Here is an 11015-nt window from a genome sequence, read left to right as displayed (position 1 = left end):
CTCCGAAAAAAAAAAAAAAAAAAAACAGAAAAGATAAAATTGTTTTCCCTAGATTTGAAAAACTTAGGGTACATATCCTTGCAAATTTCAGTTTCTAATACCGATTTTGCATGTGGTTAGGGATTTAGTTTTTAGAATAAAGAACACGGTGAGGGAGGCCAGGTGCGGTGGCTCATGCCTGTAATCCCAGCACTTTGGGAGGCCGAGGCGGATGGATCACCTGAGATCAGGAGTTCGAGACCAGCCTGCCCAACATGGTGAAACCCCGTCTCTACTAAAAATATAAAAATTAGCCAGGCGTGGTGGCGTGTGCCTCTAGTCCCAGCTACTCAGGAGCCTGAGGCATGAGAATTGCTTGAACCTGGGAGGCGGAAGTTGCAGTGAGCCGAGATTGCGCCACTTCACTCCAGCCTGGGCGACAGAACAAGACTCTGTCTCAAAAGAAAAAAAAAAACAAAAAACCTCTATGAAGGCTTCTCCATAAATTCGTGAGGCTAAAGAGAACAGTCTGACATTTCAGCCGTTCTTAGGTATACTTCTATTCCTAGGAGTTTGAGCCACAAATGATATAAAATGCAGTGTGTTTTAGACAGAGTCTTGCTCTGTTGCCCAGGCTGGAGTGCAGTAGTGTAATCTTGACTCACTGCAACTTCCGCCTCCCAGGTTCAAGAAATTCTCCTGCCTCAGCCTCCGGAGAAGCTGGGACTACAGGTGCATGCCACCATGCCTGGCAAATTTTTTGTATTTTAGTAGAGACAGGGTTTCACCATGTTGCCCAGGCTTGTCTTGAACTCCTGAGCTTTGGCATTCCACCCACCTCAGCCTCCCAAAGTGCTAGGATTACAGGCATGAGCCACTGTGCTTGGCCTATAATTTTTTTATGTACACAAAATTATCATTACCTGGCCATCCTGGAATAAGGCCAATCAATCTGGAAAGGCTTGCAGGAAGATACATATTTGCAGTTTTTCTTGAAAATTTAAATATTTAAAGTTCTATGATATGACAAAAGGCCAAAGGTAGGCTCTTTCAGGTGACAGGGAGAAGACACTTTAGAGAAAATGTTAGGGAATAATAGAGTGGCTTTTTTGTTTTTTTACTTCTCTGCTTATAGTATTTTGTTTTGGGAGGGATGGGATCTGGCCTTGATTTTGCAGAGACTTCCTGTGCCCAGCCCATAGTATCCACCCAATCAGCCAAGGAGCCAGGAATTACTGCTTCTGCTACTGATACTGATAATGCTAATGGGTAAGTTTATTTTGGTGGGGCAAGTTGAACACAGAATGGACTACACATTGGTAAATCATGGTCAGTAAGTCTATCTGTCTGTCCGTTTGTCTGTCTATCTGGTCGTTTATCATATTTCTATAGATTTCTCTCAGCTCAGGAAAGATACCTGTTTGAGTTGGGAAAAACAGGCAAGTAGATGGATGAAATGACCTCAGGAGACCTTAGAAAGCTTAGGATTCATCTGTCTTCCTTTTACTCTTGGGTTTTTTCAAAAGAAGTTTCTGCAATTGCTCTGTGTTTACCTTTCTTTTTTTTTTTTTTTTTTTTTTTTTTTTGAGACGGAGTCTCGCTCTGTCGCCCGGGCTGGAGTGCAGTGGCCGGATCTCAGCTCACTGCAAGCTCCGCCTCCCAGGTTCACGCCATTCTCCTGCCTCAGCCTCCCGAGTAGCTGGGACTACAGGCACCCGCCACCTCGCCCGGCTCGTTTTTTGTATTTTTTATTAGAGACGGGGTTTCACTGTGTTAGCCGGGATGGTCTCGATCTCCTGACCTCGTGATCCGCCCGTCTCGGCCTCCCAAAGTGCTGGGATTACAGGCTTGAGCCACCGCGCCCGGCCCTATGTTTACCTTTCATTAAAATAAAACCTCATTTTCAGAGAGGAGGTACCACATACTCAAGAGATTTCAGTGTCTTGGGAAGGTGAAGCTGCCCCTGAGATAAGGACGTCTAAGCTAGGCCAGCCAGATCCTGTACCCTCTAAGAAGAAATCCAATAGACTCACCTTAAGCAAAAGGAAGAAGGAAGCTCGTAAGTACAGTCAGATATACTTTGAAACCTGGCTCTAGTACTTGCTCCAGGAAATTAGGGAATGGGACCATGGGCAGGCTGAGAATTTTCAGCCCAAGACTTGAGACTATTAGGCTGTGATTCTTCTTTCTTCTTTCACTGACCTTTACTATCTACAAAGATTGTCTTCTTCATCTCACCACCCCACGTTTTCTTTTCTCTTCCCAGAAGATGAGAAGGTGGAGAAAACTCAAGGTGGACATGAGCACAGACAGGAAGACCAACTAAAGGAGACAGTTCAGGCTCATTCTCAGATCAGGGACCTGCAAAAAGGAGAGATAAGTGGTTTTGGTGAGTTCAGTTGGTTTGGCAAACCTGTTTGGCCTGAAAATTTGAGATAGAGCAGAGAGGCAGGGTTAGGATGTTAGAGGAAACTCTGCAAAGAATATAGTTAATCTCTCACAGCTGCTTGTTGCAGAATATGCTGCTGAGAGAATGATTTCATTCATTCAGTCATTTATTCACATAATCCATAGTTACTGGGTGCCTACTATGTACAAAGCATTTTAGATGTTTCCCAGGAGGAAAATGAAGATATGGTAAGAAAGGTAATAGAAAAATCAGGAGTGGTATTATAGATGCCAGGGGAGGAGAGAATTTAAAGAAAGAGGGGTGCTCAACCATGTCAAATGCCATTGTAAAGAAGTCAAAGAGGATAAACATAAGCTCAAGCATATCACAATTAGGAGGCCGTTAGGGGTTTGGTTACTGTTTGAATGGCAGCTTATAGCCGGTTGAAGAGTAAACACTTTTTCAATTAGTTTAGATATGGAAAGTAAGAGGGAGAAAATGGTAGATAAAAAGGAATGGAGGCTGGGCGTGGTGGCTCATGCTTGTAATCCCAGCTCTGTGGGATGCCGAGGTGGGTGGATCACAAGGTCAGGAGTTCAAGACCAGCCTGACCAATGTGGTGAAACGTCATCTCTACTAAAAGTACAAAAATTAGCCGTGTGTGGTGGCGTGTGCCTGTAGTCTCAGCTACTTGGAGGCTGAGGCAGGAGAATCGCTTAAACCTGGGAGACGGAGCTTGCAGCAGGCCAAGATCGTGCCACTGCACTCCAGCCTGGGCAACAAAGTGAGACTCTGTCTCAAAAACAAAAACAAAAACAAACAAACAAAAAAGGAATGGGTACAGAGTTGAGGGAGGGGTTTTTTGTTTTGTTTCATTTTGAGATGGAGTCTTGCTCTGTCACCAGGCTGGAGTGCGGTGGCACGATCTCCTCTCACTTCAACCTCCACCCCCCGAGTTCAAGTGATTCTCCTGCCTCAACCTCTCGAGTAGCTGGGACTACAGGCATGCGCCACCATGCCCAGCTAATTTTTGTATTTTTAGTAGAGATGGGGTTTCACCATGTTGGCCAGGATAGTCTCAATCTCTTGACCTTGTGATCTACCTGCTTCGGCCTCCCAAAGTGTTGGGATTACAGGTGTAAGCCACCACGCCTGGCCTGATAATGGTAAATTTTATGACAAGAAATGAAATAGATCATACAATATACTAGTGTGTCCAAAAATTCAAAAATACTAAGGCAGGAGGATCACTTGAGACCAGGAGTTTGAGACCAGCTTGGGCAACACAGCAAGACCCTCATCTCTACAAGAAAAAAAAAATTAACTGGGTGTGGTGGTAGTGCCTGTAGTCCTAGCTATTCAAGAGGCTGAGGTCAGAGGATCTCTTGGTCCCAGGAATTGGAGGCTGCAGTAAGCAATGATCGTGCCACTGCACTCCAGCCTTAGTGATAGAGCAAGACCCTATTTCTAAAAAACTAAATAAATAGGCAGTCTAAACACACTTGTACCAAACAAAAACAAAACCTCAAAACATAATGCAAAAAGACAGAACAAGTTCCAAGTTTAAGGAACAGTGGAATAAAAAGTTACCTAGTGTCTAATCTATATGTGTACATATATGTGGTTTTGGTTGTGGAAGCATAATATAATTTGGACACACTTGGAAGAAAACTCCAAGACTATGCAGGCACCAAAAAAAGTAGTTCAGGTTAATAAACCATTCCTCTTGTTATAATGACATAGTAACATAAGGCACTGAGGTATAAGTCTAATTTGAACAACCAGGTGGCCTGGAGTTCAGACTACCCGAAGGGAGTTTCTAGATAGAGTCAAAAAGGAAGCTAAACGGTTTTTTCTTTTGGTTTTATGTGACTATATAAACTCAGATGTGCTTGTTGAGAACTTGAGGGATACTGCAGAGCCCACTGACCTGATCTCTGGCTAGCTCAAATACACTGGTGTCATTAGATTTGTGTTGCTCTGTCTCCTGTACTTCTCAGAATTACTGCAAGGGGCCTGGCACAGTGGCTCACACCTGCAATCTTAGCACTTTGGGAGGATGAGGCAGGAGGCTTGCTTGAGTCCAGGATTCAAGACTAACCTGGGTAACATAGTGAGACCCCTGTCTCTATAAAAAAGAAAAAAAAAGTGAATTTATATTAAAAAAGAAATGGAAAAAAAAGAATTACTGCATGGACTAGATCTTAGGCTGGCAGATGGGGGTTCACCCTCTAGGTGATGCTTGTGAGTTGAATTGTGATTGTAGTGGATTTATCAGCCTCCTGCTATAAATAAACCATTCTTCCTGTTTCTTACAGTTGCCAAGGAGAGGTGAGTGCTCCTGAGGTAGGAAGGATTATTTAATGAATACAATTTGCGTTAAGTACTTAAGTACAGGGAAGGAAAAGAGCAGTGTATCATGAGAGGAAGTAAGAATGGGCTGGTCAGGGAGTACATTTCTAAGCTAAAACCTGAAGGCAGAGTAGAAGTTATCCAAGTGAAGAAAGCGTTTTAGGTAGGGTGAAGTGTGGCATGTTCCAGATACTAAAAGAAAGCTAGTGTGATTGTGGAGCTTAGAGAGCAAGGGGAGGCAAGTTGGGAAAGTGGCTCTGGATGACTGGAAAGAGGGAGGCAGTGGCTAGGTCAAAGACCATGTACAGAGTGCACATTTTATCCTAAGTGCAGGGGGAAGCCACTGGTGGGTTTTAACCAGGGAAGTGACATCTTTAATGTTTTAAAAGGATCCTTTGGTGATTAATTGGAGATGGAGTATGGGGAGAAGACAGGAATAGACCAGTTAAGATGTTAGTAGGAGGATTAGGTATTAGGCTTCGATTAGGATGATGGCTGAGTATAGTGGTTTACATCTGTAATCCCAGCACTTTGGGAGGCAGAGGCAGGAAGATCACTTGAGCCCAGGAGTTTGAGGTTGCAGTGAGCTATGTTCGTACCACGTCACTCCAGCCTGGGTAACAGCAAGACCCTGTCTCAAAAAAATATATTTAAAAAATAAGATAAAAATAAAAAATAAAATGGATTAGGATGATGAAAGTAGAGAAAGAGAAAAGTGGATGGTTTTAAGGTATGTTTTGGAGGTAAAATTGTTACAAGTTGGTAATGAATTGGATACTGGAAGGTTGGAGCAGGAGAGGGTATGTCAAAGATGATTGATTTCTGGCTTGAACAGTTACGTGAAGGGAGATAGGAAAGAGTGGAGGAAGAAAAAGTTTGTGGGATAAAATTAAGCATTCAGGTTTGGGTACATTTAGGTTTGAGATCCTTGTGAGGCATCCAAATAGAGGTATCAAAGAGCAAGGTGGCTTAGGAATCTGGAACTCAGAACAGAGGCTGTAAGTAGACAGCTGTGTTCTGTCAGGTATGAAAATGGATTTCAAAGCCGTGGGAATGGGTGAGTTTGCCTCAGGAGAAAGTGTATCATGGGGAGAGAAGGCCTGTGATTGGGCTTTGGGACCCCTGACATTTAGAGATTGAAGAACAAGGAGAACCCAGCAAAGAAGACTGTGGGGGAAGTTGCCAGTAAAATTGAGGGGAGGGAGACAGGAGAATGAGACATCACAGAACCCAGAAAACTAGTGTTTCAAGAATGAGTGGTCAAGTGAAATCCTCTTAACATGTGTCTGTGACATCAGTCTTCATTATCATAGAGCCACATCTGGGCATCAAACTCAGTTTTCCAGAGCACATTATCTTCTCCTTTAGGTTACTTGGAACTTTTTGTTTGTTTGTTTGTTTGTTTGTTTTGAGACGGAGTCCCGCTCTGTCGCCCAGGCTGGAGTGCAGTGGCCGGATCTCAGCTCACTGCAAGTTCCGCCTCCTGGGTTCACGCCATTCTCCTGCCTCAGCCTCCCGAGTAGCTGGGACTACAGGCGCCCGCCACCTCGCCCGGCTAGTTTTTTGTATTTTTTTTAGTAGAGACGGGGTTTCACCATGTTAGCCAGGATGGTCTCGATCTCCTGACCTCGTGATCCGCCCGTCTCGGCCTCCCAAAGTGCTGGGATTACAGGCTTGAGCCACCGCGCCCGGCCTACTTGGAACTTTTTTAAAAAGTGCAGTGTTTGCTGGGCGTGGTGGCTCACACCTGTAATCCCAGCACTTTGGGAGGCCGAGGCGGGCGGATCACGAGGTCAGGAGATCGAGACCATCCTGGCTAACATGGTGAAACCCCATCTCTACTAAAAATACAAAAAAATTAGCCGGGCGTGGTGGTGCGTGCCTGTAGTCCCAGCTACTCGGAGGCTGAGGCAGGAGGATGGCGTGAACCAGGGAGGCGGAGCTTGCAGCTAGCCGAGATGGTGCCATTGCACTCCAGCCTGGGCGACAAAGCGAGACTCCGTCTCAAAAAAAAAAAACAAAAAAAAAAGTACAATGTTCTTGTCAAAGATATCATTCCAAGCCATAAATTTCCAGTTCCATATCATTATAGTGATTTTTTCCTACTCATTTTCTTGTGAGTACTCATTGCTTTCACAGCTAACAATTTGTATTATTGATCTGTATTAATTTATTTGACTCCTGGCCTCTCCTCCTACTCTATTTTTCTAGTCTTGCTAGGTCACCTCTGTAAACATCCAAAACTACTATTGGCAACTGTCATTTCAGACTAACATATTAGTCCCAACCAGTACTTTGTTCTTTAAGATAAGGTAATTAAGGCCAGGCACGGTGGCTCACCCCTGTAATCCCAGCATTTTGGCAGGCTGAGGAGGGTGGATTGCTTGAGCCCAGGAATTCAAGACCAACCTGGGCAACATGGCAAAACCCTGCCTCTAGCAATAAATACAAAAAATTTTCTGGGTGTAGTGGTGCGTGTCTGTAGTCCCAGCTACTTGGGAGGCTGAAGTGGGAGGATCGCTTGAACTTGGGAAGTGGAGGCTGCAGTGACCCGAGATTGTGCCACTGCACTTCAGCCTGGGCAACAGAGCGAGACTGTGTTTCAAAAAAAAAAAAAAAGCCGGGCGCGGTGGCTCAAGCCTGTAATCCCAGCACTTTGGGAGGCCGAGACGGGCGGATCACGAGGTCAGGAGATCGAGACCATCCTGGCTAACATGGTGAGACCCCGTCTCTACTAAAAATTCCAAAAATTTAGCCGGGCGAGGTGGCGGGCGCCTGTAGTCCCAGCTACTCCGGAGGCTGAGGCAGGAGAATGGCGTGAACCCGGGAGGCGGAGCTTGCAGTGAGCTGAGATCCGGCTACTGCACTCCAGCCTGGGTGACAGAGCGAGACTCCGTCTCCAAAAAAAAAAAAAAAAAAAGGTAATTGCGCAAGTGATCTCTTATATGTGATATTTTGGAAGGACCCAAATACAAGTCACCTTCTTTTCTGAGGGATGATTCTGGAGGGATGGGATTAGGGGCCATCCCTTATGATCGGGTATTTAAGGTAAAATTTGGCAGTGAGAGACAGTGAACTTACTAGAGAAATATGTTGGTTGATAATATTAAATAGTGAATATTTAGCGATACCTATGTGTCTGTTGTGTGATTTTTCTCTGTCAACTCAATTGCTTGAGTGTAGGCTCAGAAAAGGTGGAGAGAGGGTTCATTCCGGTTGGTGTTTTGTCATCAGGGTAGGAAGAAGGACAGTGGGAAAGGGAGCTGAAGGTGTCTACAAGAGAATCCAAGTAAGTGTCAAGTAATCAAACCAGAGTGGAACACAGTGAAGAATGGAAATTGCTTCCAGATGGAAAGGATGGTAGTGGGCAGTGGGTTGGAGAGCTAGATAAAATGAAAGTTGCTATAGGAGTCTTTGAGCAAGTGAGGTGGAAGACGGGGCATTTTTATAGAGAGGATGTTTGGGTAAGTGGCTCAGACAGTGTGCAGTTCCTGCAGATGACTGGGTGGGGCATGCAGGAATAGGAGTGGGTTCCAGAGGTGACATGAGGAAAAAAGTTAAGGCACTGAAAGAATGGGGTGCTATATGAGGAGTTCCTGTGGATATAGAGGTCATTTGGAATGAAGGCAGGAGGTGGAGAGAAGACTGAATCAGATGCCAGCATCTCTACAAGGGATATAAGAGGTGAGGATAGTCCCAAGGCATAGACCTCAAGGGAGGAAGGGTTTTTATAAGAGTTGGGGAGTAGTAGCAATGGGGTAATGATAATGCCAGCCTGACTTTCTGTCCCGAGAGACATGGGGAGTGTGAGAGGAACTGACTGCACTTACAGGGCTGCAGGTGGGGGTGGTTTAGGTGGGGCAGTGTCATTAGTGGGTCTCCAGGCTTCAAAAAGGAGATAGAAGTTCAGATTGGAGGTTGAGGATATGTGGATTTTTGTTGCTTAAGTCAGTGGAGTTTCCAAGACCACAATGGAAGAGTTTTGGTGGGAGAAGGGAGAGGCTGAGAGACATGGGTCAGCTTAGGAGAGGTGGGGGTCTGGAAGGTAATGGATAAAAGGAAGACTTGGCATTTGAGCAGGGCCCAAAGTTAATAGTTGATGGAGAAGTGATAAGCTTAGACCTGTGTCTTTTGGAGAAGAGTGAACTCCGACGCTGTTGGTCCTAAAGTTTGCAACTTGGTGATTTGGTAACAGGTAAATCAGTTGAGATTTGGATGAGAACTCTGGATGTTGTGCACAAAAGAGATGCAGGTTAGCCCTTCAGAAGATCTTTTCAGTAGTGTCATGCCAGCAGAGAACAAGGCACTATCTGGAAAGATGTCAGGCAGCCTTTTAATTTGAGAACTGTCAATACAAGATTCCTTTCAGCCTTGGGGCGGGGAGACATGGTAGCCTAGTACAGGAAAAAGATCAAGGCATGAGACTTGAGTTCTAAGTTCAGCTCTATCACCAAGTTAACTGATCCTCAGCAAGCCATTTACCTCTTTGAGCCTTGGTTTCCCACTTACAAGTCAGGGATCCGGCTGGTTGATCTCTCATGTCTCTGACTATGTGATTCTGGGAGCTGGGAGGATTATCCTGATTTTAGTTGGATTAAAGAAGGAAGAGCATATTTTTAAGTCTCTTATTTCATTTTTTTCCTCTCACAGGTCAATGTCTGGTCTGGGTCCAGTGTTCCTTCCCAAACTGTGGGAAATGGAGGCGGCTGTGTGGGAACATTGACCCCTCAGTTCTCCCAGATAATTGGTCCTGTGATCAGAACACAGGTAGAAAAGACTGGAAATGTTTTTATTCACATTTTATTGTTCCTCCCTTTCTTTCTCTGCACTTATCCTTTAGATTAAATACTACATAAATACAGTTAGCACTCAATGGGTCCTTGTAGTGCTTGGGAGAGAGGAAGGATCTGCCTTTCATGTGGAGATGAATCTGGGCAGAAAAGGCTGGATGAAGATGCTCTGCAAAGTGATCTTGTGGGGAGGGGCCTGGAATCTAAATGTATGAGCACTGGTCTGCCCCTGTCGATCCTGATTAGAATATTGGTATTGGGTTTGTGGATAGGGAGGGATATAGGATATATGAGGGAAAACAGATGAGAGAGATCTGGTGCGCTTAGAATTCTAGGATGTTTGAAGCTAGTTGGAAGAGATGATGATGATCTAGTCCAGCCCAATTATTTTACAGATGAGAAAACAGAGTCTCAGAGAAATTATTCTTATGATGCTCCATAGACAGGAGCACAGTCAGACATGCGGGGGTGCAAGCAGGAGTGTAGAATCTCTTTCTAGAGTATGAGGAGGCAGCATTCCTACTTTTGCTGGTTCCAGCTGCATTTCCTCCATGGGTCTTTATTCTTCTTCCTCCGTGCTGATCCCCCAGGTGCCCTTTTGGTCCCACCTGCTGCATATACCAATTTCCTTCTTGTCCTCTCCCCAACCCTCATCCGCTTCTTTCTCTTTATGAGTCTCTTCCTGTCCCTTCATTCCTTCTCTCTTTCAGCAGATGTGCAGTATAATCGCTGTGATATTCCTGAGGAGACCTGGACAGGGCTTGAAAGTGATGTGGCCTATGCCTCCTACATCCCAGGATCCATCATCTGGGCCAAGCAATACGGTTACCCCTGGTAAGGCACTATGACACAGTCAGAACATCCTTCACAAACTTGGGAGAGGTAGATTCAAGCAGGGATGGAAGCAAATGGAAAACATCTGTAATTGAAATGGTTCTGGCCTTAGAAAGAGCAGGGGGTGAGAGAAAAGATAAAGTACCAAGCCTGAAGGCTTTGAAAGAGTGTTTTCTGGAGGTTTCATCATGGAGGTGATAGCTCTCTGGAAAAAAGGGTCTGATGGTGCTACCCCAGCTGGTAGAAAGAAGAGGGTGGATCTGAGGCATTTAAAAATATTGAGATTGGCCAGGCGCAGTGGCTCACGCCTGTAATCCCAGCACTTTGGGAGGCCAAGGCGGGCAGATCACCTGAGCACACAAGTTTGAGACCAGCCTGGCCAACATGGTGAAATCCCGTCCCTACTAAAAAATAGAAAAATTAACCAGATGTGGTGGCGCACGCCTGTAGTCCCAGCTACTCAGGACACTGAGGCAGAAGAATCTCTTGAACCTGGGAGGCAGAGGTTGCAGTGGGCCAAGATTGCACCACTGCACTCCAGCCTGGGTGACAGTAAGTCCTCATCTCAAAAATAAATAAAAATAGCCGGGCGCGGTGGCTCACGCCTGTAATCCCAGCACTTTGGGAGGCCGAGGCAGGCGGATCACAAGGTCAGGAGATCGAGACCACGG

The 11015-nt window shown here is 45.3% G+C and overlaps 1 protein-coding gene across 3 annotated transcripts in view; it reads left to right on the top strand.

Annotated features, from left to right (window-relative positions):
* ZCWPW1 (zinc finger, CW type with PWWP domain 1) overlaps positions 1-11015 on the top strand; it is a 22111-nt gene that overhangs the window by 2619 nt on the left and 8477 nt on the right. For all 3 annotated transcript variants that reach the window (XM_011943905.1, XM_011943903.1, XM_011943906.1), the window contains 5 exons: positions 1131-1248; positions 1887-2038; positions 2246-2368; positions 9371-9487; positions 10224-10344. In XM_011943905.1, the coding sequence (XP_011799295.1) occupies positions 1131-1248; positions 1887-2038; positions 2246-2368; positions 9371-9487; positions 10224-10344 (631 nt within the window). The remainder of the gene's footprint in view (positions 1-1130; positions 1249-1886; positions 2039-2245; positions 2369-9370; positions 9488-10223; positions 10345-11015) is intronic.

The sequence above is a fragment of the Colobus angolensis genome, unplaced genomic scaffold (genome assembly GCF_000951035.1).
Source record: "Colobus angolensis palliatus isolate OR3802 unplaced genomic scaffold, Cang.pa_1.0 Scaffold222, whole genome shotgun sequence".
NCBI lineage: Eukaryota > Metazoa > Chordata > Mammalia > Primates > Cercopithecidae > Colobus > Colobus angolensis.
Note: the sequence above shows the minus strand (reverse complement) of the source record. Positions and strands in the feature narration are given on the sequence as shown.